General features: G+C 40.7%; 1 protein-coding gene across 7 annotated transcripts in view; it reads left to right on the forward strand.

The window, feature by feature from the left end:
- Positions 1-26451, forward strand: part of GAB3 (GRB2 associated binding protein 3) — a 77092-nt gene that overhangs the window by 13611 nt on the left and 37030 nt on the right. Inside the window, exon 1 of one of the 7 annotated variants that reach the window (XM_084790938.1) lies at positions 1342-1711. The exons of 1 other annotated variant lie outside the window; for it this stretch is intronic. In XM_084790938.1, coding sequence (XP_084647064.1) covers positions 1640-1711 — 72 coding nt within the window. In that variant the 5' untranslated portion in view covers positions 1342-1639. Of the gene's footprint in view, positions 1-1341; positions 1712-21226; positions 21344-26451 lie in introns of those variants that run through there. 5 more of the 7 variants (XM_084790937.1, XM_084790941.1, XM_084790940.1 and 2 more) reach the window with 5 other exon arrangements.

Below are 26451 nucleotides of genomic sequence, written 5' to 3' on the forward strand. Positions count from 1 at the left end.
TTGTTTGTTTGTTTTTGTTTTTTGAAAAAGGGTTTTGTAGGCTCAATTACCTTAACAATCATACTTTATTTTGAACTTATTAAACGAGTATACCTCCCTTGTAACCCTACTAGCCTAAATAAGAGGAAAATGAGATTAAGGAAAACAGGAATGAAACCTGGGTATCAGTTCCTAGGAACAATTCTCCTGGTGTAGTCAGCAGGGCTTCAGCAGACTATCAGTTTTACCAAAGTTGCTGCTGGAACCTGGAGCAACTGGAACCTGAAGCCTCCTCAGTTGGAGTCCAAAGACTTGAAATTTTCCCTGGAGCAGTTCTCTCTAGGAGCATCTCAAAGTGCAGGGATCAACAGCCAAAAACCAGGTCACAACAATTGTTCCCCACTTCTATTTTTGGATATATATATATATATATATATATATATATATATATATATATATATATATATATATATATATATATCTCCTCAGTGGTATAACTTCTAAGTGGAAAACCATCCTACTCTCTCACATCTAAGTGGTAAACATCCTACTCTCTTCCCCATCCCACACTTGGGATCAAAACAAAAATAGGTTTATCTCCCCTTCAGGGTCTCTCTGTGTAGCCCTGGCTGTCCTGGACTCACTTTGTAGACCAGGCTGGCCTCGAACTCACAGAGATCCGCCTGCCTCTCCTGGGATTAAAGGCGTGCACTACCACTGCCCAGCTGAGGGATTGACTCTCAGACAAGTAACTCTAACAGCTATGGGCGACTGCTTGAGTGTGTGCTCTATGCAGGGGGCATTATTGTCATTTCTAATCTTAACAATATAGCTTGCGTGGACGCTGTGAAGCACTTATGATAATGTCTGGCATACTGGTACTTAGTAGTCACAATAAATATTAATTGTTTATTTTTGTTATTAAAGTACCCAGCATACAACCTGGCCCAACCTTAGATTCATGTTTTAACGCTCCAGAGTCAAAGAGGATGCAGATAGTACTACTGCTGAATTCAGGTGATTTGTGTTCATTAGAATTAAGCAGTTCTGTCCTGGCAGCTAGTCACTGAGCACACTGATCTTTGGAAGAGGGGCATAAAAATCACAGTACTCTGTAAACAATCAAGTGGAACAGGGAAGTGGAAGAGGAGTCTTTCTTCCTCTCTGAACTATATACATGACAGATGTAGGCCCTAGATTTTTGTTCTTGAGCCCCTGAGGTCAGGAGACCAAGCCTTGTTGACATGGCTGTTAGGGATGGTGATGAAGGCAACAGGTTCATTTAATGTTTTCCTCCTGGGCAGGCTCCTTCCTTCCTATGAAGATAACATTCTGGGCACCTGGGATACAGCAGCAGGGCGCCTTGCTTGGGGTCTCCAGAGGCAGAGCCTCTTATGGCACATCTATTGCTCGAAGGGGCTTCCTTAACTTTCCTGCTTATTTCGCCCCCCACCCCCACCCCAGCCGTCTAGGTTCAAGAACCACAGCTACTATTCCTTCCTCAAGTCCAGGGGGCCGGAGGAGGGGGCGTCGCTCGGCCGCTTGGGGCGGCGCTATGCGGGCGGGTCCGCCCCGCGGCATCCTTGGCTAGACTTCCTCCTGCTGCAGGCAGCCAGCCCAGCTGGAGGAAGCAGCAGCAGCAGCGGCAGAAGCGGCCACGATGAGCACTGGCGACGCCGTGTGCACGGGCTGGCTCGTCAAGTCGCCCCCCGAGAGGAAGCTGCAGCGCTATGTGAGTAGGGGCGCCGACTCACCCCTAGCCTTCGTGTCCTCGGCTCTCTGCCCGTGGGGTAGCTGTGCGTGGTCCTGGGGAGTCCCTGGCTCTAGGCGCGCCAAACGTAGCTGTTCCCAGCGCCCTAGCTGCAGGCGAGGCCGATGGACGACGGAAAGTGAAATCGCACGTCGAGCTGTGCTGCTGCTGAGTCTGGGAGCAGGCTGGCCTGGTGCCTCTTGCCCGCTGTGTTCGGCGGCTCTACACAGCCACAGTCAGCGGTAGAGGGAGGTGGGTTGAGGCTGAAAACCCCAACACCAGTTTGTATGCTGGGGCAACTAGAGACACATCTCTAAAGGGTGCCCTGCCTCTGACTGGAGTTCCATTTCCCAGCGAGGAGTACAGGGCGAGGGACAGGGAAGTGGACAGTAAGAGGAAACCTGCGTGGGCCACTCAGTGAAGCTGCTGCATTCCTCTTGGACTGTATCGAGTACTGTCGTTGTAGCTATTAGAGAACACTCCTGCTGGGAGCCTACCATACAGTGTAACTCTTTTCTCATCATGCCCTTTCTCAGCATATTCTTTATGATGACACCACGCTTTTCTAGTACAACAGGAACCATTGACATGTACTATTATGAAATAAGGGACACTCGGAAAAGTGCATCTTTCTGCACGTCATATGACCATCTTTAAATAAGCTGCACACAACTCAAATGTTCAGTATATCTAGTGTTCTCCCGATAACATCTTAAAAAATATTCTGCTTATACCTCATTGCTAGCCGGGTGTGGTGGCGCAAGCCTGTAATCTCAGCAGAGTCTACAAAGTGAGTCCAGGACAGCCAAGGCTACACAGAGAAACCCTATCTCAGGAAAAAAAAAAGCAAAAAACAAAACAAAAGACCTGAATGCTACTGAGCTGTCCTTAGCCTTCAGCAAGAACCACTTGAGTCCCCAGGGGGCTGCATATAAATAGATATTAGGATTTCTTGCCTTTTGGGGGAGGGAGGGGGCTGGAAGTAGCTTGATGAATCCCTGTCTTTTGTAATTCTCAATTTCTCTGCGAAATCAAAGCATGCTGGTGGGAGTCACCCCGCCCAGGTTTGCTCTCAGCTGAGACATCCCATTCCAAATGGGGTTCTACCTGGTACTTGTGTCTCTATAGATTTCCTACTGGTGTCCCTGTTTTGGCCATATTTCACCAGCCTGTACTTTTGTTTTCATATTAAAGAGCACATATCATGTAGAAGTTCAGGGGTGGAATTATAAGAAGAGATCAATAATGTATGGATATTTCTAAAACTTGTAACAGAAAAATTTCCTGAATATCAAGTTGACGGGGGTGGGGGGGGGTGGGGGTAGGGGTGGGGGGTGGGGGTGGGGTTCCCCAATTCTGGGTTAGACAGTGCCTAACTTTTAGGAGTCTTTGGTAAGGTTTTTGTTGTTCATGATGCTGAAACAAAGAATGTTGTTCTACTTAGCATGCAGTCATCACAGATGAAAAAATATAAACATTTCTTTGGTTCTGGGTGTGGTGGCACATGCCTGTAATCTCAGCATTTGGGAGGCAGAGGCAGGTGGCTCTCTGTGAGTTCAAGGCCAGCCTGATATACAGAGTGAGTCTAGGACAGCCAAGGCTACACAGAGAAACCCTGTCTTGAAAAACAAACAAACAGGCCAGGCAGTGGTGGTGAAAGGCTTTAATCCCAGCACTTGGGAGGCAGAGGCAGGCGGATCGCTGTGAGTTCTAGGCCAGCCTGGTCTACAGAGTGAGTCTAGGACAGCCAAGGCTACACAGAGAAACCCTGTCTTGAAAAACAAACAAACAGGCCAGGCAGTGGTGGTGAAAGGCTTTAATCCCAGCACTTGGGAGGCAGAGGCAGGCGGATCGCTGTGAGTTCTAGGCCAGCCTGGTCTACAGAGTGAGTCTAGGACAGCCAAGGCTACACAGAGAAACCCTGTCTTGAAAAACAAACAAACAGGCTGGGCAGTGGTGGTGAAAGCCTTTAATCCCAGCACTTGGGTGGCTGAGGCAGGTGGATCGCTGTGAGTTCTAGACCAGCCTGGTCTACAAAAGCGAGTCCAGGACAGTCAAGGCTACATAGAGAAACCCTGTCTTAAAAAAAAAAAAAAAAAAAAAAAAAGAAAGAAAGAAAGAAAAAGAAAACAGAGCAAAACCCAAAAACATTTCTTTGAATAATACCAGTATGTCCCTATTTAAAAAAAAATTTTTTTAAGACAGGGCCTTTCCATATAGCCCTGGCTGTCCTAGAATTACTATACAGACCAGGCTGGCCTCAACTCAAAGCGATGTGGCTGCCTCTGCTTCCTAGGAGTGTTGAGATTAAAGGTGTGCACCATCATACTTAGCCCTGCAACTTTTTTCTTTTCTTTTCTTTTTCTTTTTTTGATTCCACAAATTCCTAAGCCCAGGGTCCCACATCTTTCTCAACCTCTGGATCACCAAGTTGCTTGCCTAACTTTTCAGTTGCTTTGAAGATGCATTAACATGGAGGAGGTAGGAGGCAAAAGCATGCTCCTATGCCGTACATGCTTTCCTTGCTGCCCTTAATGAGAGTCATTTGAAGGATCACTGGCTGTTTTCATAGTGTCATGAACTTTCCAATATCTAACTCAAGATGGTGAATCAGGAGAAAAAGGTTTATGCATGACCCTTCCCCCTAACACACACACACACACACACACACACACACACACACACACACACAATTTTTTTGGTTTGTGTTTTGTTTTCAATAAACTGGCTTATTTTATTAGTGTTTCGTGATTTTGAGAAGATTTGGCTATGTAGACCTTTTGTCATATGTAGTTTGTTGTGTTTTGGTGAAATGGTCCTGGGTGGTAAGAGTGAATAATGCATAGACTAGAGATGTAAAGATGGACAAGACAAAACAGAAGAGAATTTGGGTGCCATATTACCAACATTCCAAGGCACAAACTTTGACCTTTTAGTCTCTGATTAAGAGCTTTTAGCTGGGCGTGGTAGCGCATGACTTTAATCCCAGCACTTGGGAGGCAGAGGCAGGCGGATCACTGTGAGTTCAAGGCCAGCCTGGTCTACAAAGTGAGTCCAGGACAGCCAAGGCTACACAGAGAGACCCTGTCTCAAGAAAAAAAAAGAACTTTTTTTCTTTTAATAAGACTGCTTTTTAAAAATTACTAATTAATTAATTAATTTGATTTTTCGAGACAGGGTCTCTCTGTGTAGCCCTGGCTGTCCTGAACTCTCTTTGGATACCAGGCTGGCCTCGAACTCACAGAGATCCGCCTGCCTCTGCCTCCCTGAGTGCTGGGATTTCAGACAAGCCCACATAGCCCGCCGGGAGACTGCTTTTTTTTCAATCCTGGAAAATACCTCAAAGAAGATTGTTTCCTCTGATCACTAAGGGGTGCAGGAATCCCTTTTGCCACTAGAGGGCAACGATGAGACACTTCGACAAGGTCAGGCAGTGGTGCTGTTTGGCTGAAATCTACTTCCTTCCATTAACTGGGTGTCATCTCTAAAGTAGGCTCCGTGTTTGGTGCTTGGAACAAATAGAAAAGACTTGATTCTAGTTCTCAGAAATTCCACTGTGATAATATATTCAACACAGTAATGTAATAAAGCCAGTTAACACAACTGGCCACAACTCAGTTCTTTGTGTTGGCAGGCCATCTTCTGTTTGTAGTAACAAATGGAAGCACAGTCTGTTTACAGGCAAATTTTTCAGTACAGTGTATTTCATCCACTTGATTACATGAGCCAAGGCCAACAGAAAGTTAGTTTTTTATCATTACTCTCCCCCCTTTTAAAAGAAAGTTGATTCCTTTTTTTTTTGTTTCCTAAGTAATCTAGACATTTATTCTTATCAAAATTCAAACATTGTAGGAATGAATAGAAACAAAAGTTCCCCCACATCCTACCCTTCTCAGGGTCTTCCCTAAGGACAAGAGCTGGTAGATGTGTGGGATCATTCTAGAAAATATGTAATTTTCTTTTCACATAAACGGGATTGTTGAATAATTTTCCTTTTTATAACTAGTCTATACATTTTTTCCAACTTAGTGCAAATAGATTTACTTCATTTTCAAACCATTGTGCAATATTCCTTATAATAGATATATCATAATTCAACAATATTTCTGTTGTTGAGCTTTTAGCTTACTTTTGCTTCTTTGATTTAAGTAATGATAGAGAGTTGAGGAAATAGCTCAGTCAGGCCTGAGTTTAAGTTCCCAGCATGCACACAAAAGCTGGGCAGAGTGATAAATACCTATCATCCCAACGATGCGAAGGTGGACACATGAGGAACTTCGGGCTTGCTGGATAGACTTGGTGGGTCCAAGCTCAGTGAGAGGCACTGTCAAAAAAAATAGAGAGGTGATTGAAGAATGACATCCAATGTCAACCTCTGGACTTCACACACTTGGTACATATGTGCAAATGCCACACTATGCTAACTTATGAACTCAGTTATTATTATTATTATTATTATTGGTTTTTCCAGATAGGGTTTCTCTGTGTAGCCTTGACTGTCCTAGACTCACTTTGCAGACCAGGATGGCCTTGAACTCACATCGATCCTCCTGCTTCTGCCTCCCAAGTACTGGGATTAAAGGCATGCACCACCACGCCTGGGGTTTTGTATTTTGTTTGTTTGTTTGTTTGTTTGTTTGTTTATGGTGAGCGAGCCTTGCACTCCCAGAATAAACTTCATGTGGTTGTCATGTACTCTTGGACTTGGTTTGCTAGTAGTTTGCTGATGGCATTTGTGCCTCTGTTCATAGAAGATACGGACATAATTTTCCTTTGTGTGTGTGTGTGTGACTATCTTTGGTTCTGATATTAGCATAATGCTGGCCATGTAAAATGAAAAAGGAAGTGTTCTCTTCCTTTGCATTTTCTGAAAGATATTGCATAGCATTAGTATTCTTCCTTAAACATCTGGTGGAATTCACCATTGAAACAATTTGAAATTGACCATCTCTTCCTGGGAAGGCTGTTTATTAACTTAGAATTCCATTCCTTTAAGGAACTATTTGGAAGATCCATATCTTCTTGAATGATCTGTAGTAGTTTTGCTTGTCAAGGCTATTCTTAGTTTCTACTGAATTGCCAGATTTATTTAAATAAAGTTAGTTGCTGTATTCCTTTTTGTCCTTTTCCTTTATAGTATCTGTAACAGTGCTTCCTTCTTCATTTATTATTCTGTAGCTTAGGCCATCTGTTTTTCTGTTTTCTTGGTCACTCTAGCTATAGTTTTATTAAATTTTCTGATATTTTCTAAGAGCTAGACTTCATTTTCATTGATTTCCATTATTTCCTTTTCTTTTAATTTTATTGGTTCATTCCCTCATCTTTATTATTTCCTTCTGTTTGTTTTGCATTTAGTTTGATTTCTTAAATATAAAATATTAATTTTAGTTGTTGAGCTTTGAGCTTTGGCTAGCAGTCTGTAAACCAGGGAAGCAGTTTGTGGGAGTCTCAGGCTTGTGGCAAACATCCTGATTGTCCCTGCAAAGGAATGCGTCCCTTATCCCACGGGTCCTGGGCTCAAGGAGACTTAGATTAAGATGGCCTTGAACTTCTGTTCTTCCTGCCTCTAGCTAGGATTATAGGCCTGCACCCTCAGGCCCAACTCTTATCATCTAAACCAAGTGTTTAAGACTAAACTTTTTGGTTTGGTTTTGTTTTTCAAGACAAAGTTTCTCTGTATAGCCCTGGCTGTCCTGGCACTCACTCTGTAGACAAGGCTGGCCTTGAACTCACAGAGATCCACCTGCCTCTGCCTCCCGAGTGCTGGGATTAAAGGCATGTGCTACCACTGCCCAGTCAAGACTAAACTTTTTTTTAAAAATAATTTATTTATTTTTATTGTATGTGCATTGGTGTTTTGCCTGCATGTATGTCTGTGTGAGGGTGTCAGATCTTGGAGTTATAGACAGTTGTGAGCTGCCATGTGGGTGCTGGGAATTGAACCAGGGTCCTTTGGAAGAGCAGTCAGTGCTCTTAACCGCTGAGCCATCTCTCCAGCCCCAAGACTAAACTTTTAAGTATTGCTTTAGGTATATTCTGCAAGATTGGAAATGTTTTTACTTTCACGCACTATGAACATTTGTCAATTTTTCTGTGTGTTTTTCTTTTTTGAGCCAAAGACTGCATAAAAATTTCCTGTTTAATTTCCAAATATTCGGAAATTTTGTAGTTTTCTTCTTATTATTAGTTTCTAACTAAATTATGATTCAAGAGCAAACTATATGATTTATATTTTTTTAAAAAATGTGTTAAGGGGGGCTGGAGAGATAGCGCAGTGGTTAAGAACATTGCCTGCTCTTCCAAAGGACCCGGGTTCAATTCCCAGCACCTACATGGCAGCTCACAACTGTCTGTAACGCCAAGATCTGACACCCCTACACCAAGGCACATAAATTAAAATTTAAAAAAATGTGTTAAGATGGCTGGGTGTGGTGGTGCATGCCATTAATCCCAGCACTTGGTAGGCAGAGGCAAGTGGATCGCTGTGAGTTCAAGGCCAACCTGTTCTACAAAGTGAGTCCAGGACAGCCAAGAGTACACAGGGAAACCCTGTCTCGAAAAACAACAATAACAACAACCAAAGAAAGAAAGAAAGAAAGAAAGAAAGAAAGAAAAAGAAAAAAGAAAAAAATGTTAAGGTTACACTATAATCCACAATATAGTTTCACTTGGTGAATTTATATGTTAGGAATGAAAATAGATGGATCTTCTTTTATTGGGTTGAATGTTCAAAAGATGTTAATTAGTCCAATTTGATTCATCTGTTGTTCAGATTTTCCATATTCTTACTGATTTTTCTGCTTATTTTTACAGTTATATAGAGAGGCATGTGAGCATTTCCATTTTGTACTTTTATGTCTGACAACAGTTTGCCAATGTTCTCTTTTTCTTTTTTCCTTCCTTCCTTCCTTTTTTTTTGAGACAGGGTTTCTCTGTGTAGACTTGCTGCTTATCTTGGAACTCACTCTGTACACCAGGCTAGCCTTGAACTTGGAGATCTGCCTGCCACTGCTTCCTGAAAGGTAGGATTAAAGCCACGTGTCACCACTTTCTGGCCACATTGCCCATTTCTTTCTAGTTTGTTTTGTAAATAAAATAAATTTAACTTAAAAAATATGATATTGTGTGTGATGCAAGAAAAGGAACTCAGGCCTATTGAGCTGTACCTCCTAAATTTACAAGTTTTTGTGCTGTTCCTCCTAGAGTTAGTTTCTTGTAGTACTCAAACCAGTGTTTCACTGTTGGTTTTACTCTACGGCCGTTGGTCTGTTAAGCACTTGAAAGGAATTGTAGAGGAAAAACCTGCAAGGGTTCAACTCCTCCATAAAGTGTCCAAGGGTTCCACCTTTTTCCAATATGCACAACCTTCTTAAACTGTGGGTTATCATACAATTTAGGTTGTATAACTGAGTGTGGATGTTGAGCAAAATTTAGCAACAGTGAAACCTTGGCTCTGACCACACAACATGCATATTTTTCATGTGTGAGCCATCATACCAACAAACACTTCCTAAAATACCTTGGCATGGGTTATTATGTGATAAATTATGTTGTTTCAATAGTACATAAAATTTTGTTCTTATAGAAAGATAATGGCCTAGACAGAAAATGTCAATATTTTCACTTTCAATATTTTCTTACTGTTATTCCTTAGTGTGTATCTTTGGATTGTATTATGTTAGAATGTTTGGTTAGAATGTTTGATTTTTAAAATTGCTGTGTGTTAGCTTGTATTTCATAAAGAAAACAGTAAGACTTAGGATTAGTACAAAATTTCCAACAATTTCTGGAATGGCCCTAAACTTTTGTCATTTTTTTTAAAACTACATAATTTATGCAAAGCAGTATTCTCAACATTGATGATTTTAAAATCAAAGCATCAATCAACTCTGAAAAATATTAATGTTCTATGTCTTGCAGAATCAAATATTCAGATAACTTTAATTTTTATATTTAATTTGTTGTGTGTGTGCGTGCACAAGTGCATAAGAGTATATGCACACATGAACCATAATACACATATGAGGATCAAAGTATAATTTGTAAGAGTTTTTTCTCTCTTTTTACCATGTGGTTTCCAGGGATCCAACTCAGGTCTTCAAGCTTAGTGACAAGTGATTTTACCCACAAAGCAGGCCCAAAGTTTAACTTATTTAATTATCTTTATTTAAAAACAAGTAAACACATACATTGTATTAGTATGAAAAATTTGCTTTTATCAAAGTAAGATGATATGTATTACAAAAACTTTAAAAATATTTTTCTTTATGATTTATTATCAATGGACATTGATGTGTGTACCTATTCTATATATTTATGTGCTAGGGTTTAATAAAAATTTCTAGGATGAGGGGCAGATGGGGGGACTCACAAGTAGAAAAATATTTCAAGAAGTCCTGGACGGAACTGCCTCCTGCTTCCAACTTACTGTTTCAGCTAATTTTTTCTTGCTGACAGTAACTCACTAACCAGGAAGCAAATGCTGCTTTTTGTTCCTCCCTGGCTTCTGTGTCTTCCCACATATTTCCAATTCACAGGCTGCTTTATAACCTGAGATCTTTTATAATTGTTTGGTTAATTGGCCTATTTATTATTTTTCTTTTTTAAAATTTAATTTATTATAATTTATTCACATTACATCCTGGTTGTTATCCCCTCACTTGTATCTTCTTGTTCCCACCCTCCCTCTCTCTTCTGCCCTATTCCCCTCCCCTAGACCTGTGACAGAAGACGACCTCCTCCCCCACCATATGACCACAGCCTATCAGGTCTCATCCAGATAGACTACATCCCCTTCCTCTGTGTGCCCGCCAGGACTCCCCGCCAAGGGGAAGCAATCAGATCGGGGGCACCAGAGATCATGTCAGAGGCAGTTCCTGCTCTCCACACAACTGTGGAGACTGAGCTGTCCATTGGCTACATCTGAACAGGGGGTCTAGGTTTACTGCATGCATTGTCCTTGGTTGGTGCAAGAGTTTGTGTAGGCCCCCCTGGGTCCAGATCCACCAACCTTGATGGTCTCCTTGTGAGGCTCCTGAACCCTCTGGGTCCTTCCACTCTCAGCGCTCCACTAGGAGTCTAGCAGCACATCTGTCCTGATTCCGTGCTGGGTGGAGTCTTTCAAAAAACATCTATGTTGGGCTAATATCAATTTATAAGTGAGTACATACGACCCATTTGTTATTATGAAGTAACCTTTTGTTTTTGCTTCAAAACATTCAAAGACTATGTCACCATCTTTTAAGTATATTTTGCTAAGGATTTTTGCATCTGTATTTTTAAAATTAATTTATTTTTAAAAGAGATTTATTTATTATTAGGTATATAGTGCCCTGCCTGCATTTTACACCTGCAGGCCAGAAGAGGGCGCCAGATCTCATTATGGATGGTTGTGAGCCACCATGTGGTTGCTGAGAATTGAACTCAGGACCTCTGGAAGAGCAGTCAGTGCTCTTAACCTCTGAGCCATCTCTCCAGCCCCAGGGCTATGTCTTAAGTGGGGTCTATTGTGGTTCCTCTCTATTTCTATCACAATGATTGATAAGATATGAAAGCTGAGGATTGGGCCTGTCAAGCATTACTGGTCCTGAGAAGCTCTTATAATTCTGAGGGTTGTGCAGGTTCTCACTCACTTCAGAGGAACTATTTTTGTGTACCTCGGATCTCTAAATGTACAACTCAGAGTGTTCCCCCAATGCATCAGATCTGAGTAATTATAAAGTTAGGAATTCTTCATTAGATATGGAAAATTGAAGAAACTGAGCCCTGTTGGCACCCAGAAACAATCCCTCTATCTCCACCCTCATCCTACCTCCATGAGAGGGAGGAAGCCAAGGAAATGAAATTATCTGTTGTACTTGATCTCACAGCCCTCAGTCCTGCCCAGGATTAAGCCACATGCAACAGGAGGAAGCCGTGAGGTTTGAACAAGGCCCTGAGCTCTGTCTGCAATAATACAAGGCAGCAGGGTCCACTTCTTACCACAAATGGTAGGACTGCTGAGTGAATGCCAGCCTGAGATATTTATAGGAACAGATTTCTAGAAAGAAGGAACAGCAGGTGCAAAGCTCTTGAGGCAGGAGGAATGTGTTTGTGGCTTTGAGGAATAGGTTTTTGATGACTCTTGATTATCTGCGTTTGTTTCTGTCTGACATTCTCAATCGGGGTTCTCTGTGAGATTAGATTTCGCCCCTGCAGGGTGGCCATTTGAAAAAAATAAAATAAAAATTAAGTTCAGGTTTCAGAGAATAAAATCAAACCCCTTTTTAGTATTAGTTAACTATAAATGTGTTAATCTTTTGGAAAAAGAGATGCATTTAATAATACTTGCAGATGTTTTTGTTGTTAAAATTGGTATTGAGAATGCTTTTGGCATCTAGTGGGTAGAGATCAGGCATGCTGTCAAGTAACCTACAACACATAAGACAGCCCCATCACAAACGTTACACATATACACAGTGTCATTTTATTCATCCAGAAAGAAAAATGAAATTATAAAATGCACAGGAAAATGAGTGGATTTGGAAATTACTATATTAACTGAGATGATCCAGACTCACAAATATGAATAGTGTATGTTCTGTTTCATATATCAATCTTAGTTTTTAAGTTTTAGTTCTGTGGGTATGAGTGTGAGTAGAGGTCAGGAAACTAGAAAGGGGATCATGAGAGGAAGCAAAAGAGATGTTAAGAAAGGGGATGTGGAGGGCACACATGTGACATGGAAGTGGCGGAAGGGTGCAGGGGCAGGGGAGTATGGGGAAGAATACCAGCAAAGTACAAATGAAAATGCTGAAACCAATTTCTTTGTCTGCTAATTAAAAAAACCAAACAAATAAAAATAGAATTCAGGCCAATAGTGATGAATGTGAGAAATGCTGTTGTATATGGAACAGTGGGTTTCCTCAGCTTAAGTAAGAAGTGTGGTGACAGGTATCCATTTTAATTACATGAGCATATTTCTGGTTATGGTGAAGAGGAAAGCCAGGGCCTTGGGTTGGGTTAAATAATAGCTTATTTCTTGGGTTATGGGCCACACAGCAGCTCGAGGCTTCTATGTTTAGATTACTCTGTAGGGGAATTATCTTTCACAAATCCTATTTGTCAGTCTTTGGAAGACTGTGTTAAAGATGTCTACTTTTCTAACAATATATATTTTCAAATTTGAGGTTTCACATTTCAAGACTTGAAAGACATTAAATAACCAGGCATGATGGCTCACACCTGTAATTCCAGTACTTGGGAAGCTGAGGCAGGAGGATTGCCATGAATGTGAGGACACCATGGGCTATATGAATTCCAGGCCAGTATGAATTATGGAATGAGATCTTTTCTCAGCAAGCAAGTAAGCAAGGAAAAAAAAGGAGTTAATAATCATCTTGCCTAAGAAAGAAAGAAAAAGGCAAAGAAAGGAAGAGGGGAGACAGATAGAAAGAAAAAAAAGAGTTAACTAATCAATATAAGAGTTGGTTTTAAAAAGTGGTTGACAAAAACTGCTGTATACCAGCATGATTGTGGGAGACGTGAGCATAAACAGGGCAGGCAATAGTCACATAGGCCCTGCAGTGTTTGTAATAACTGACGGAACAAACCACATAGGTTTGAAAATGTTCTTAGTTTCTAGAATTTTACTTCTGTCCATTGTTAAAAATATACCACAATTATGCTTAATTTTCAAACACCTAGTTTTTCTACATTTCTTAAATATTAATAAGATTCTGGCATAGGAATAGACTTAAATACATAATTTAATACTATATAACATTAAAAATGGTAACCAGAGAAAGTCTTTTGCTAAACGCAAAAATTAACTGGTATGATACTTAACCAGCTGTTGACAATGAGGTTGGTTGGTGGCCACTCAATGTGAACACCTTTCTCCACAAAAGTATCATGGGTTGATTTATATGCTCTTACTGTTATGGTAACTATGTGTTTAAGGTTTCAGTGGATTGTGTATAATAAGGAATCCTATGGCCTTGTGTGTGATTTTCACTGGAACAGAATGTTCATTCAAGTCATGTAATTTAGTTTAAAAACACTCAATAGGGTTGTGAAACAACTTATAAAAATTTAATACAGAAATGATGCAAAGAAACCTAAGTCAGTTACAGTATACTGCACTTAGAAATGTCAGTGCTGTGAGTGTTAAATTGGGGGCAGGGGAATGAAACTTGCTACCTAAGGAGGAGCAGTGATTCTTCATTCCAGTGCACTGAGGCACTGCAAAGATGTGCACTGAGGTTTACCCCATACAGGCTGGAGCTCCTGTTAAACGCTCTGCAGAGTTCAGTTCTACACACTTGTGTATGTTAACTGTGCTTATGGGGACTTTGGAATGAAACTAATAAATACCTATAGCTCAGTAAGCAATAGAGAGGTCACGCAGTGCCTGGCTGCAATCTCTACGGGAACTCAAATGCCACAAAACCTTTTCTATAAAGAGGTTCTCTCTTGGAGTAAGGTCACAACAAAGTTGCTTACTATAGCTTTGCCCTCAGCTTGCCAAATGATTTCTCAACATTTCTTGATATGTTTATTTACCATATCCTGTGTCCTGTTCCTCCATGTTTTGGTCTCTATTTTGGAGAAAAAGAGAAGCATTGTACATAGATTTTCTCCACTTGTCTTTTTTTAAATTTTTTTTTTTTTTTTTTTGGTTTTTCAAGACAGGGTCTCTCTGTGTAGCCTTGGCTGTCCTGGAATAGCTTTGTAGACCAGGCTGGCCTCGAACTCACAGCGATCCGCCTGCCTCTGCCTCCCGAGTGCTGGGATTAAAGGCGTGCACCACCACGCCCGGCTTTACTGTAAATTTTTATTACACTTATTTATTAAGACGGGGTACACCATGGACATAGTATAGAGACAAGGGGATAACTTTTAGGAATTGGTTCTTCTAACATATGCATCCTAGAGGTTAAATTCAGATCATCAGCTTTGGTGGCAAATGCTGGGCCTTCTCACTGGCACATTTCGACTTTTCTTAAATTGTTTTGAGTGTGTACGCATGCTTCCCCAAATCGTATCTTAATAAAAGTTGCCAATATCTTCTTTTATAGTATCTAGAATTGTATGTATGTATGTATGTATGTATGTATGTATGTATGTATGTATGGTGTGTGTGTGTGTGTGTGTGTGTGTGTGTGTGTGTGTGCGCGTGTGTGTGTCTATATTCATGTGTAGAGGCCAGAGTCAACATTGGGTGTCATCATTAATTACCCCAACCTTATTTTTTAAGACAGTGTCTCTTGCCAGGTGGTGGTGGCTCACGTCTTTAATCTTAGCACATGAGAGGCAAAGGCAGGTGGATCTCTGTCAATTTAAGGCCACCCTGATCTATAGATTGAGTTCCAGAATAGCAAAGAAAATTCTGTCTCAAAAAACAAACAAAAAAAGACAGTGCTTCTTACTGAACCTGGAGCTTACTGATTGCCTAAATTGAATGACTAGCAAACCTCTAGCATCTTCCTATGCTTTTCTGTATTGTCAAGACTGGCTTTTTACAGGGGCTGGAGAGATGGCTCAGTGGTTAAGAGTACCACCTGCTCTTTCAGAGGTCCTGAATTCAATTCCCAGCAACCACATGGTGACTCACAACCATCTGTAATGTGATCTGATATCTTTTTCTGGCATGCAGGTGTACGAGCAAGCAGAGCACTATATACATAATAAAAAATAAATAAATCTTTAAAAAAAAAAACCTGGCTTTTTCAGTCCTTGCGCCTATACAATATTTTGCCTGCAGAGCCATTTCCTTAGCTGCCAACTTCTAGATTTTTAATAGTATTTTGGGAGGCCTTTCACATTTGATGGTTTGTGTGGTTTCTCTTTATTAGTTTTCTTAAATCCATGATACATTTGGAGATTTTTCCTATTGCAGATGTTAGGGATACAAAAAGACATAAGGGATAAATATAACTTTCCCCCAAAGAGGTGTTTGTTTGTTGTGACATTATTTATTAAAAAGTTTACCCACCTTTCCCAGCAGATACCAATTGCAAATAGCTCCTTGGTTAAGGGTGGAACTTTGTGTTCATGCTCCCCTATAAGTGCTGGCTTGAATCTCTGAAATCTTGTATGTGCTGTCACAGTCTCTGTGAGTTGAGTCAACATAAAATAGATATATATTGCATTGGTGGTTTTTGTTTATTTGCTTTGAATTAAAAAAAATTGGCAGAGAGAGAGAGAGAGAGAGAGAGAGAGAGAGAGAGAGAGAGAGAGAGAGAGAGAGAGAGAGAATGAAGAAGAAGAATGAAGTTTGGTGGAGAGGATCTGGGAGGAGTTGGGGGAAGGGAAAATGTGATGAAATATATTGTATGAAAATTGTAATTAAAAGTTTATTTTGATAGTTTTCTTCATATTGACTTGTGTGCATTTTTTAAGTTTATGACCAGCATTTTTCAATTTGGTTGTTCGTAGTTGAGGCCTTTCTCCATTATATCTACTAACTGATACTTGTTTGACTATAAAAGCTATTGCTTGTGTCTTCAGCTGGGTTTCCTAGAAAATAGAACTTCAGCCAATGTATTGTTGGATACATTGTGAGGATAATGGAAAATAAAAACAGAAAAAAAATTTAGATAATCAGTTTGCTACAGCTTTACAAGAAAATTGAGCTAGCCATTGTGGAGGATCTATTGGAACAGGCTCTATAAAAACCACTGTCACTCAAAATGTTGTTTTGCAACAAGGAAGGAAGAAAAAAATATCTGCCATTTCCCTTAGGGCTCTCGTCACTGGGGAAGCCAGGTCTCACTTTCTGTATCTTACCTGAGTCAAGGACAGCAGGAGGAGTAAGCAAAGCTTTTGAGGATTTATTTGGGGTAGGATAGGACATACGTATTGTTGTGGCTTCTGCCATGAGATGTGGCAGAAGCTATGTCAGAGGCCAGTCTTTAGTCAGGATAGAAGGGACTGTCGTTTTGATAGGTCTGCTACCCATGTTTTCCTGCTATGGAGGATATTGGCTTTAGGGCCAAGAAAAGAAGCATTTTTCCACATTAGTGAAGCATTTTACTGATTAAAAATATTTCAGCATTTCTAGAGATGATCATCTGATTTTTCCCCCCATTTTAAAGCAATGATTCTTTTCATAGATTACTTAATACCGAGCTACTTGTACATTTTGGGAGTAAGTTTTAGTTCTGAATATTTATATTCATAAGTGAGATTAATCTTTGGTTTTATTTTCTGTAAACTTTTAGAAGATTTTGTGATAAATGTTATATTAGTTTATAAAAATTACAAACTTGCCATAGTTTAGTAGAATTCTTCTCTAAAACTGGACTGCTAGTTTTTTGTGTGTTTAGATCTTTGTCAACTTTACCTGGTTTTTTTTTTTATGGAAATTAATCTGTTTAGACACTCTAAGTTGCCGGGCGGTGGTGGCGCACGCCTTTAATCCCAGCACTCGGGAGGCAGAGGCAAGCGGATCACTGTGAGTTCGAGGCCAGCCTGGTCTACAAAGGGAGTCTAGGACAGCCAAGGCTACACAGAGAGACCCTGTCTCAAAAAACCAAAAAAAAAAAAAAAAAAAAAAGACACTCTAAGTCACTTTTGGTAAACTATGCCATTTTAAAAGCATGCCTATATTATCCTGGTTTTCAGGTTTAGGTGTAATTTCACAAAACAATTTCTATGATTTTTTTTTTGTTTTACTTTTTTCATTGACATTGTCACTGCCATGAACTAAGTTTACTGGTACTTTTTCTAAGGCTTCTCTGTGTAGCGTTGGCTATGTTCTGGACTCACTCTGTAGACCAGGCTGGCCTCGAACTCACTGTGATCCACCTGCCTCTGCCTCCCGAGTGCTGGGACTATGGGCGTGCGCCACCATGCCTGGCTATTTATATATTTTTGAAAAGATTAATTTACTTTTAGTTTATGTGTCTGTCTGCTTGTCTGGATGCATACTGCATGGGTTCAGGTGCCTGTGGAGTCTAGGAAAGGATGTTGGATGCTCTGGAGCTGGAGTCACAGGTAATTTCCAACTATCATATAGGTGCAGGGAAGCAAACCTGGGTCCTCTGCAAGCCCATCAAGTGCTCTAAACTACCAAGTCATCTCTCCAGCCCTCAAATTAATTATGTTTTAAGAATTTATTTTGGAGCTGGGCAGTGGTGGCACATGTCTTTATTAATCCCAGCACTCGGGAGGCAGAGGCAGGCGGATCGCTGTGAGTTCGAGGCCAGCCTGGTCTACAGAGTGAGTCCAGGGCAGCCAAGGCTACACAGAGAGACCCTGTCTCAAAAACAAAACAAGAACAAAACAAAACCTGGAATTTTTTGGAATCTTTAATTTTTTTATTTAAAAACTAATAAATCCACCCCTGTGCTTTGATGTGTTTTAGAGATGAGGAATGTGGTCTGAGCACATTCCATATAGATACTGTATTTGCTAGTTAGGGTTTTACATTGCAAGCAAGCTGATCCTCACTAGTTTAAACAACAGCGAGAAATTACTCATCAAAACAATGTTGAGTAGTTCACCAAAGTATTGAGAGGGCTGGAGAACAAACTTTGAGGTTAAACAGCCAGGAAAAAACACCCCAAACCACACGTCAGGTCTGAGTGCTGGTGAGAAATCTACTGCCTACTTGTTCCTTTTCTTTTGTATGAAAGGCGATGGGATGGTCTGAGTGATGGCTCTTGTCTGTGCTGTGGATTCAGTTATAAATAACTACTAGCTCCAACACAACCTAGACAAAGTAGCGTGGATGAGGAAGAAGAAAGAAAGGGCTGTTTACCAATGCAGAGGCCATCCAGGAGTTTCAGGCTTTAGGAGATTAGGGTTCTCTATTCCAGTTCTCAGGACACCAGGTCTTCTTCAGCATGTTCGCTGTTTCATGTATAAAATGTGGCAGAATAATTTGACTGCTTGAAATATTAAACACTGAAATTTGCTTTTGTACAATTTCAGCATATTATTGTAAGATAAGAGATAAAAAGTCCATTTTTTAAAAATCCATGCATCGAGCCAAGAGCTTTGGCCTTTGAACTTACTGTCCTTTTTCTTTGGAAACAATAGATGTCTCAGAGTCCAAGAATGTCTACTGATCTCATTATTATTCTGTGGTAGTGACAAAGGGACCCTACACCTATAGAATCATTTTTCTTAATTCACATATTATTTCAGACATGTAATTTTTTAGGCAGCTAAAAACTGCTGTCAGGTCTGTAGAACTATGCTTTAGACCAATGATTTTCCACCTTCATAGCACTGTGACCCTTTAATACAGTTCCTCATGTTGTGGTGTCCCCAAACTATAAAATTATTTTGGGTATTTTGCTATTTTTATGAATTGTAATGCAGATATCTGATACCTGCATATGCAACCCTCACAGGTTCAGAGCAGCTTCTTTAGGTAAAAGCTATCAGCAAAGGCTCTCAAAATCAGAATTCTAGTTGTAAGGGAAACTAGAAAAGACTTTCTCTCAGTTTTTGCTTCTATAACTGCAGTTCACTTTTTCTTTACTAAAAACTTACAAGGAAAGGGATTCATAAAAAGGTACAGATTTGGGGTTACTAAAACAAAAGACAATGTTACTTATACAGATGGCTGATTACAGTCTGGAAATCAGATCAATTGAGATGAAACTGGAAAGCATCCTTCTTTCTATTATTTTTCCTTTTCTTTTTTCCTTTCTTTTTTTTCGACAGTGTTTCCTTTTCAAGATGCCTTAGTCCAACATGTTAATTTGGATGTAGCACAAAGAAAAGATGAGAATGATTTTAGAGAAATAATCAATGAGACTTGTTGATTGCTCGATTATAAGGTATGTGAGAGGGATTATAAGCTTTTGAAACAGGAGAAGGAAGACTGAAAATTAGGGTTATCCCAGGGTGAATCTTAGCGATTCTAGTACTGGACACATTTTTTGTTATTTGGATATATTCAGTGGCAAGAGAGCGGTGCTAATAACGTCCTTCTCAAATAATTGTGGAGTAACTCTGTTCGTGAGAAATTGGTCCTGCTGTTACCTCTTTAGGATATACAGATCACATTGAAGTCTTAGTTTGAAAGCTCTGTAACTATATGTTCTAAATAATTCCAGTATATGCAGCTATTCCTTAGGATAGAGCAGCAGCCATTATGAGTTGCCTCACTCCCTTGTCTGCCTCCTTTGAACTGATACCAGAGCTGAGTAAACTCTCCCAGACTTGGACTGTCAGGGGCAGGCAGAGCAGGACAATCACTCCTAATCAAGACTTTGCTTTTGAGAAGGCAGCTGGAGATTCCATTAGCTTTGTTCTGGCAGCTACACCATACTGTTGACTCACATTGAGTTTCCTGTCAACTTAGTTTTCCTCTGTGCTTTTGCTAAGCTATCTATTCTCCAAGCTGTCCTTGGGCTATTGGTGTTTTGTTTAAGACAGGGAACAGTATCTTATGTTACATTGTTAAATCTCCTCTCTTTCGTCTGTCTGTCTGTCTCTGTCTCTGTTTCTCTCTCTCATCAACACACACACACACACACACACAGACACAGACACACACACACACATACACACGTGCACACACATTGGTTCTTTTCACCAGTCTGTCAGAATTACTTTGGACACTGATTATGTCACAGTAGGCACTTGGAAAAGGAGCATGTTAGAAAGAAGGCTTGATTTGGGTGAGACGGGTGTATTCATTCAGGCCAGAGCATATGAGTTTGAAATAACTGGAGAACATGTGGAGAAGGATCTCAGTTCCAAATGGAATTTTGATTGCCTTTGAGTGTGTGAAATAATGGCTGCATATGGAATAATCTAAGCAAGATAGAATATGTAAGATAAAAAAAAAGCCTAAATTCTGGGAGGTGGACAGTTAAAGAGTAAGAGGGAATGCGTTATAAAGTTCGCTAGTTACCCCTTCCTCTTGCAAAGCTTTGACTGGTGGAACTGAGAAGGAGAATGAGACAAGACAAAGTCAAAATAGTTCTTTCACCACCCAGAATAAGCTGAATTAGAAGGTCCTTGAACCTTCAACCAAACTAGGGTTTCTTTTTCTTTCTGGTGGAACTGATATTAGCAGTTTATGGAAAGATCAGTGAAGTCAGTGAAAGAAAAGATTAGGTAGCCGGGCGTGGTGGCGCACGCCTTTAATCCCAGCACTTGGGAGGCAGAGGCAGGTGAATTGCTGTGAATTCGAGGCCAGCCTGGACTACAAAGCAAGTCCAGGACAGCCAAGGCTACACAGAGAAACCCTGTCTCGGAAAACCAAAAAAAAAAAAAAAAAAAAAAAAAAAAAAAAAAAGATTAAGTCAAAGAGAGAAAGGAAAGGAGAGGGGGCATCTCATCTCTACTAAATAACATGTCAGTGACCTAGGTGACAAGAATCAGAGAAAGAAATACAGTCAAGTGATGAGCAGAGAGCAAAACAATTCCCAGTGGGTTAGCTGTGTGTTCAGGGCCTCAGTCACATGCTTTGATGAGTTCTGCTTATAGGCCCTTGAGACACTGAGGACAGCCCCTTAATGGGGAAGTGTCCTGAAAAGCCTCTGTATGGTTCTTCCTTTGCATTTAGAAACCTAGACCATGGAAGAATAGGATAGTGACTTGCTTTCTCTGCAGGACAGATTTTTTTTCTGGCAGGGCTGGGAGGAAGGACAACTCTAAAAGGCATTTGTGAGTATTCTATAAATGTGATTGGTTCCAGTTTTTCTGCAGAAAAATATGAGTGATATGCTCCTTTTCCCTTGAGTATGGTCTTTCTCTTCCAGTCGCTGCCACTGCAGTTCCTGTTTTAGGGACTCCTGTTGGACTGACAGAAATCCTTTTACTTATACTTGAGAGAACTGAAAGTGCCTGGGAGATTTTATGCACCATCCCCTAATTAGGAGAGGAAATTGATACTATTCTGTGAGTAGAATGCTTGTCTGCAGCTCAGGGGTGAGAGGTATAGTAGATAGAGTGAAGGGAATGACAGAAAAGCATGAAGACTCCTTATATATAACAGGACCACTACGGCAACTGCATGGACTGTAAACAGAGAGGCTAGGTCAGGAATGATTGGGGTGATGTGGTGAGAGAGAGTGACGATTCCTACCAGGGAGAGGATGGTATAGTGCACAGATACAGTAGAAGCTTAGAAAGTTATCTTATGAGTAGTCTGCTTTAAAAAATCACCTTTAGCCATGTTTGGTGGCCCATTCCTGTAATCCCAGCACTCCGGAGGCAGAGGCAGGTGGATCTTTGTGACTTTGAGGCCAGCCTGGTCTACAGAGTGAGTCCAGGACAGCCAGGGCTGCACATTGAAACCTTGTCTTGAAACAAAACAAAACTCCAAAAACCCCCCAAACCCCAAACCACCATCCATTTCACTCAGACTGACAATTAGGATAAGGAAACTATAATTCAAGGATCTTTCATTACATGCAAGAGCACTGAGATTTTGAAGGCATAAAAATATAAGAACAGACTAAGATAAAAGGAAATAATATGCTTTCCTTATTCACACCAGAAGTTAACTCTTTACATAGACATTACGTTTCTAATTTTTAGCCATATAAGAAATGTTTTGCCAATATGACAAAGATTTTTTTCATACAACATTTTTTTGTTTTGGTTTTTTGAGACATGGTTTCTCTGTGTAGCCCTAGCTGTCCTGGAACTTTCTCTGTAGACCAGGTTGGCCTTGAACTCAAAGAAATCCACCTACCTCTGCCTCCTGACTGTTGGGATCAAAGGTGTGTGCCACCCTTGCCCTGCTCCACAAAATACTTAAAATTTTTTTTATTCTTCTCTCATGCATTATATTCCTGACCACAGTTTCCCCTCCTTCCACTCTTCCCCGGCCCTCCCCAACCTCCCCTCTCCCCCAGATCCACTCCTTCTCCATTTCCCTTTCTTTAGAAGAGAGCAGGCCTCCCAGGGATATCCACCAAACATGGCCTAACAAGTTACAATACCCAGTGGGAGGAAAAGGGTCCCATGAGCAGGCAAAAGAGTCAGAGACAGCCTCCACTCCAGTCTCACAAAAATAACAAGCCACACAACCACAAGGTATATGTAGAAGTTCTAACTCAGATCCATACAGGGTCCATGTTTGTTCCTTCAGTCTCTGTGAGCCCCAATGAACGCTGCTTAGTTGATTCTGTGGTCTATGTGTTCATGGTGTTCTTGACCCTTCTGACTCCTACAATGTTTTCTCTCCCTCTTCTGTAGGGTTCCCCAGGCTCTGTCTAGTGTTTGGCTGTGGGTCTCTGCATCTGCTCCCATCAGTTGCTGGATGAAGCGTCTCTAATGACAATCGAGTTAGGCACCAATCTCTGAGTACAGCAGGGTATTATTAGGAATTATTTCATTGGCTTATTTTTTTTTTTTTTTGGCCAGTCATGTTTGGTTCTCTCGTAGGTCTCTGGACTATCCTGCCCCTGGTTCTTGGCCATCCAGGCAATGGCAGGCATGGAATGGGTTTCAGTGCTACCATCGCCCCAGTACATCTTTCATGCAGGACAGTTTGCAGGTTGAAGGCATAAAACATTTCTTAATATTTAATTGTATTCAGTTTTGTTTTTTATGAAATGCTTAATCATGTCTTTTGATCTTTTTCTATTAGATCATTCATTTATATTTATCATGCTGTGACACAGAAGCTCTTTGCCTGTTTCACTTACTAGACTGTACAATTACTTGTGCACTTATCATTTCAACTCTGTTCATAACAGTTTCTCATCATATAATTTTTTTTGTTTTGTTTGTTTGAGACAGGGTCTCTCTGTGCAGCCTTGGCTGTCCTGGACTCCCTCTGTAGACCAGGCTGGCCTCAAAGTCACAGAGATCCACCTGCCTCTGCCTCCTGAGTGCTGGGATTAAAGGCGTGCTCCACTACACCCAGCTCATAATTTTTACTCTTAGTAAATCTGTTCATTTACAGTTCTTCTGATTTGTTTAGCCCTTTATAATGACATTCACGTAACAATTGACTATGAAAATTTTAAAAATATTTTTATAGTCTTGAAGCAGAGAGAACTTGTGGGGTACCCCCTAATTCAGTCAGGCTAGGCAGGCCTGAAGAGTGCTGTGAGGCCCTGAAAAGATGAATGCAGAATGCAGATGTGCTGTGTCCATAGCTAAGGGCGGTGCTGGAATGGAAACAGGGATCAAAGTTGGTTTCCTTCCCTTGTGGAGCACCCTTTCTGTTTATGTGTTCCCCTACCCCCCCTCTGGTAGCCTGTGAGCACAGGGGCTGTGATGGATTTGCTCAATGCCATTGTCTCACCACGTCCCAGAGTGGATGACACCAAAGTCGGGATTCCTTCCCTTGTGGATTGTACCCAGTACCCCAGAAAAATATTGTTTTTCTTCCAGATAGAGCTTTATAAAAATGTCCGAATGACCTACAAAGTATGTGGGCAAAATTTTTCCTATCCTCCACCACAAGCGCTTGACCCTTCTTTGTCACAATGCCTATCAAGATATATTGTGATTATTTGTTTCACTTATTTATATCTGCAACCTCAGTACTAAGCAAGCCTTTCACTGAAGATTTTCTATCAGAGTAGCACAGTTTACTGTGTTTATCTTCTCCAAGGATAAGAATTTATCTTCGAGCCGGGAGTTGGTGGCACACACCTGTAATCCCAGCACTTGGGAAGCAGAGGCAGGTGGATTGCTGTGAGATAGAGGCTAGCCTGGTCTACAAACCGAGTCCAGGACAGAGAAACCCTGTCTTGGAAAAAAAAAAGAGAGAGAATTTATCTTCTTTTATGCCTTCTAAAAGGCAGAAATAGCAGCATGATAGCAAGGCTGCTTTTTCATGCCTTCAGATGCATCCTTATGTGTAGTTATTTCAGTTCATCACCACAAGGTCATGACTTCCTGTTTCACAACAAGTGAGTCTGTTACGCTGTGGCTTTCAATGCTGACAAGCACACAGTGGTTTGGGGCCTTTTGGCCATAAGAATGGTATAATTATGAGTAAACTCAATCCATTTTTCATACCAAATGGGACTTCCTTGTTTGACATAAATTACATATTTCAAAATCTTTATCTCTTAAAATCTAATCACAATCCATATCATAAAGTAAATATAAATGAGATGATCTCAAATAAAGGTATATAACTCAGAAAATTTAATATAAATATGAGAAATGGATTACAGCTTTCTTATTTAAAGGCAAAAATGAAATTATATAATCTTTAGCAGAACATTTCTGAATATAGTACAAGAAAAACTTTAGAGAGACTTCAGTTTTTTGCTATTCAAGAATACAACTTTTGTAAAAATAGCACTTATTTATTGTTGGAAAATTTCATACATTTATGCCATGTGTTTTGGTTGCATTCATCCCTACTTCACCCATACAACTCCTCCCGAGACCTCCAATTACACTTTTGGAAACAATAGCCACTGAATTCAATTAGTGCTGCCTATATGTACAAGCATGTAGGTCCATCTGATGGGGCAGGTGAAACCCACCAGTTGCCACAGCACCAGAGAACAGAGACTCTCCTTTCCCCAGCAGCCATCGGAGTCTATAACTCCTCAGCTACGGATGGAGTCTTAGGCGCTTTCCTCCATCCACACTGGAAATTTAACTGGCTTGATCTGATGTAGGTCTTCCACAGGTAGCCACAACTGCTTTGAGTTCGTGTCTACAATGCCTATGTCATTTCCAGAAGACATAATTTCAAAGAGCTCCTCCCCATACTCCTATTCTTGTATTCTTTTCACCTTCTCGTTTGCTGAGCCATGGTGTGAGGGAACCAGGTTTATAGAGATGTCCCGTCTATGACTGAGTGCTCACAGCCACTTCTCAGCACTTTGACTGCTTATGAGTTTCCACATTAGCTTTTGCCTACTACAAATAGAAACTTCTATGACCGAGGTTAAGTGCAGTGCAAATCTATGCATATAAACATAGATGTTTAGAAAATGTTGTTTGTTTTCCTGATGTTTAGTCTTTTGAGCACTTTGTGTATTCTAGACACCAGTACTCTGTCAATGTATAGCTGGCAAAGACTATTCTCCTATTCTGTTGGCTGCCTTGTCACTTGATTGACAGTTTGCTTTACAGAAGTTTTAAGCTCCATGAGATCCCATTACTCAATTATTAGTCTTATTTTTGGGTTTTTTTTTTTCGAGACAGGGTTTCTCTGTGTAGCCTTGGCTGTCCTGGACTCGCTTTGTAGACCAGATCTCTGGTTTTCATGGTTTCCTTCTTGTTACTTAGCTTCTTTGGGTCTGTGGATTATAGTATGGTTATCCTGTACAATATGGCTAATATTCACTTGTAAGTGAGTATATACCATGCATGTCTTTCTGGGTCTGGGTTACCTCACTCAAGATGATCCTTTCTAGTTCCATTCATTTGGCTGCCTAAGCTTTCCTTTCATTCCTTTTCACAACCTGTAAGCTTAACTAGGTATATTCATTTAAATTTTTTTTAATTTATAAACTTTTATTATTCAGATTACATTCCAATTGTTATCCCCTCACTTATACCTTCCTGTTCCCCCTCCCTCTTTCACCCCATTCCCTTCCCCTAGGCCTGTGGCAGAAGGGGACCTCCTCCCCCACCATATGACCACATCATATCTGGTCTCCTCCAGATAGCCTGCATTGCCTTCCTCTGTGTGACACCAGGCAAAGTGGTCAAATAGGGGGTACCAGAGTTCTTGTCAGAGTCAGTGCCAGGTGTATTCTGCCCTGAAATCAGCACTCCATTTATTTCACTTAGCATCAGGGTTTTCTTTAAACGTTTTATCATGTTGAGCACGCACTTAGCTC

This window comes from Acomys minous, assembly GCF_964271855.1.
Source record: "Acomys minous genome assembly, chromosome: 7".
NCBI classification, from domain to species: domain Eukaryota; kingdom Metazoa; phylum Chordata; class Mammalia; order Rodentia; family Muridae; genus Acomys; species Acomys minous.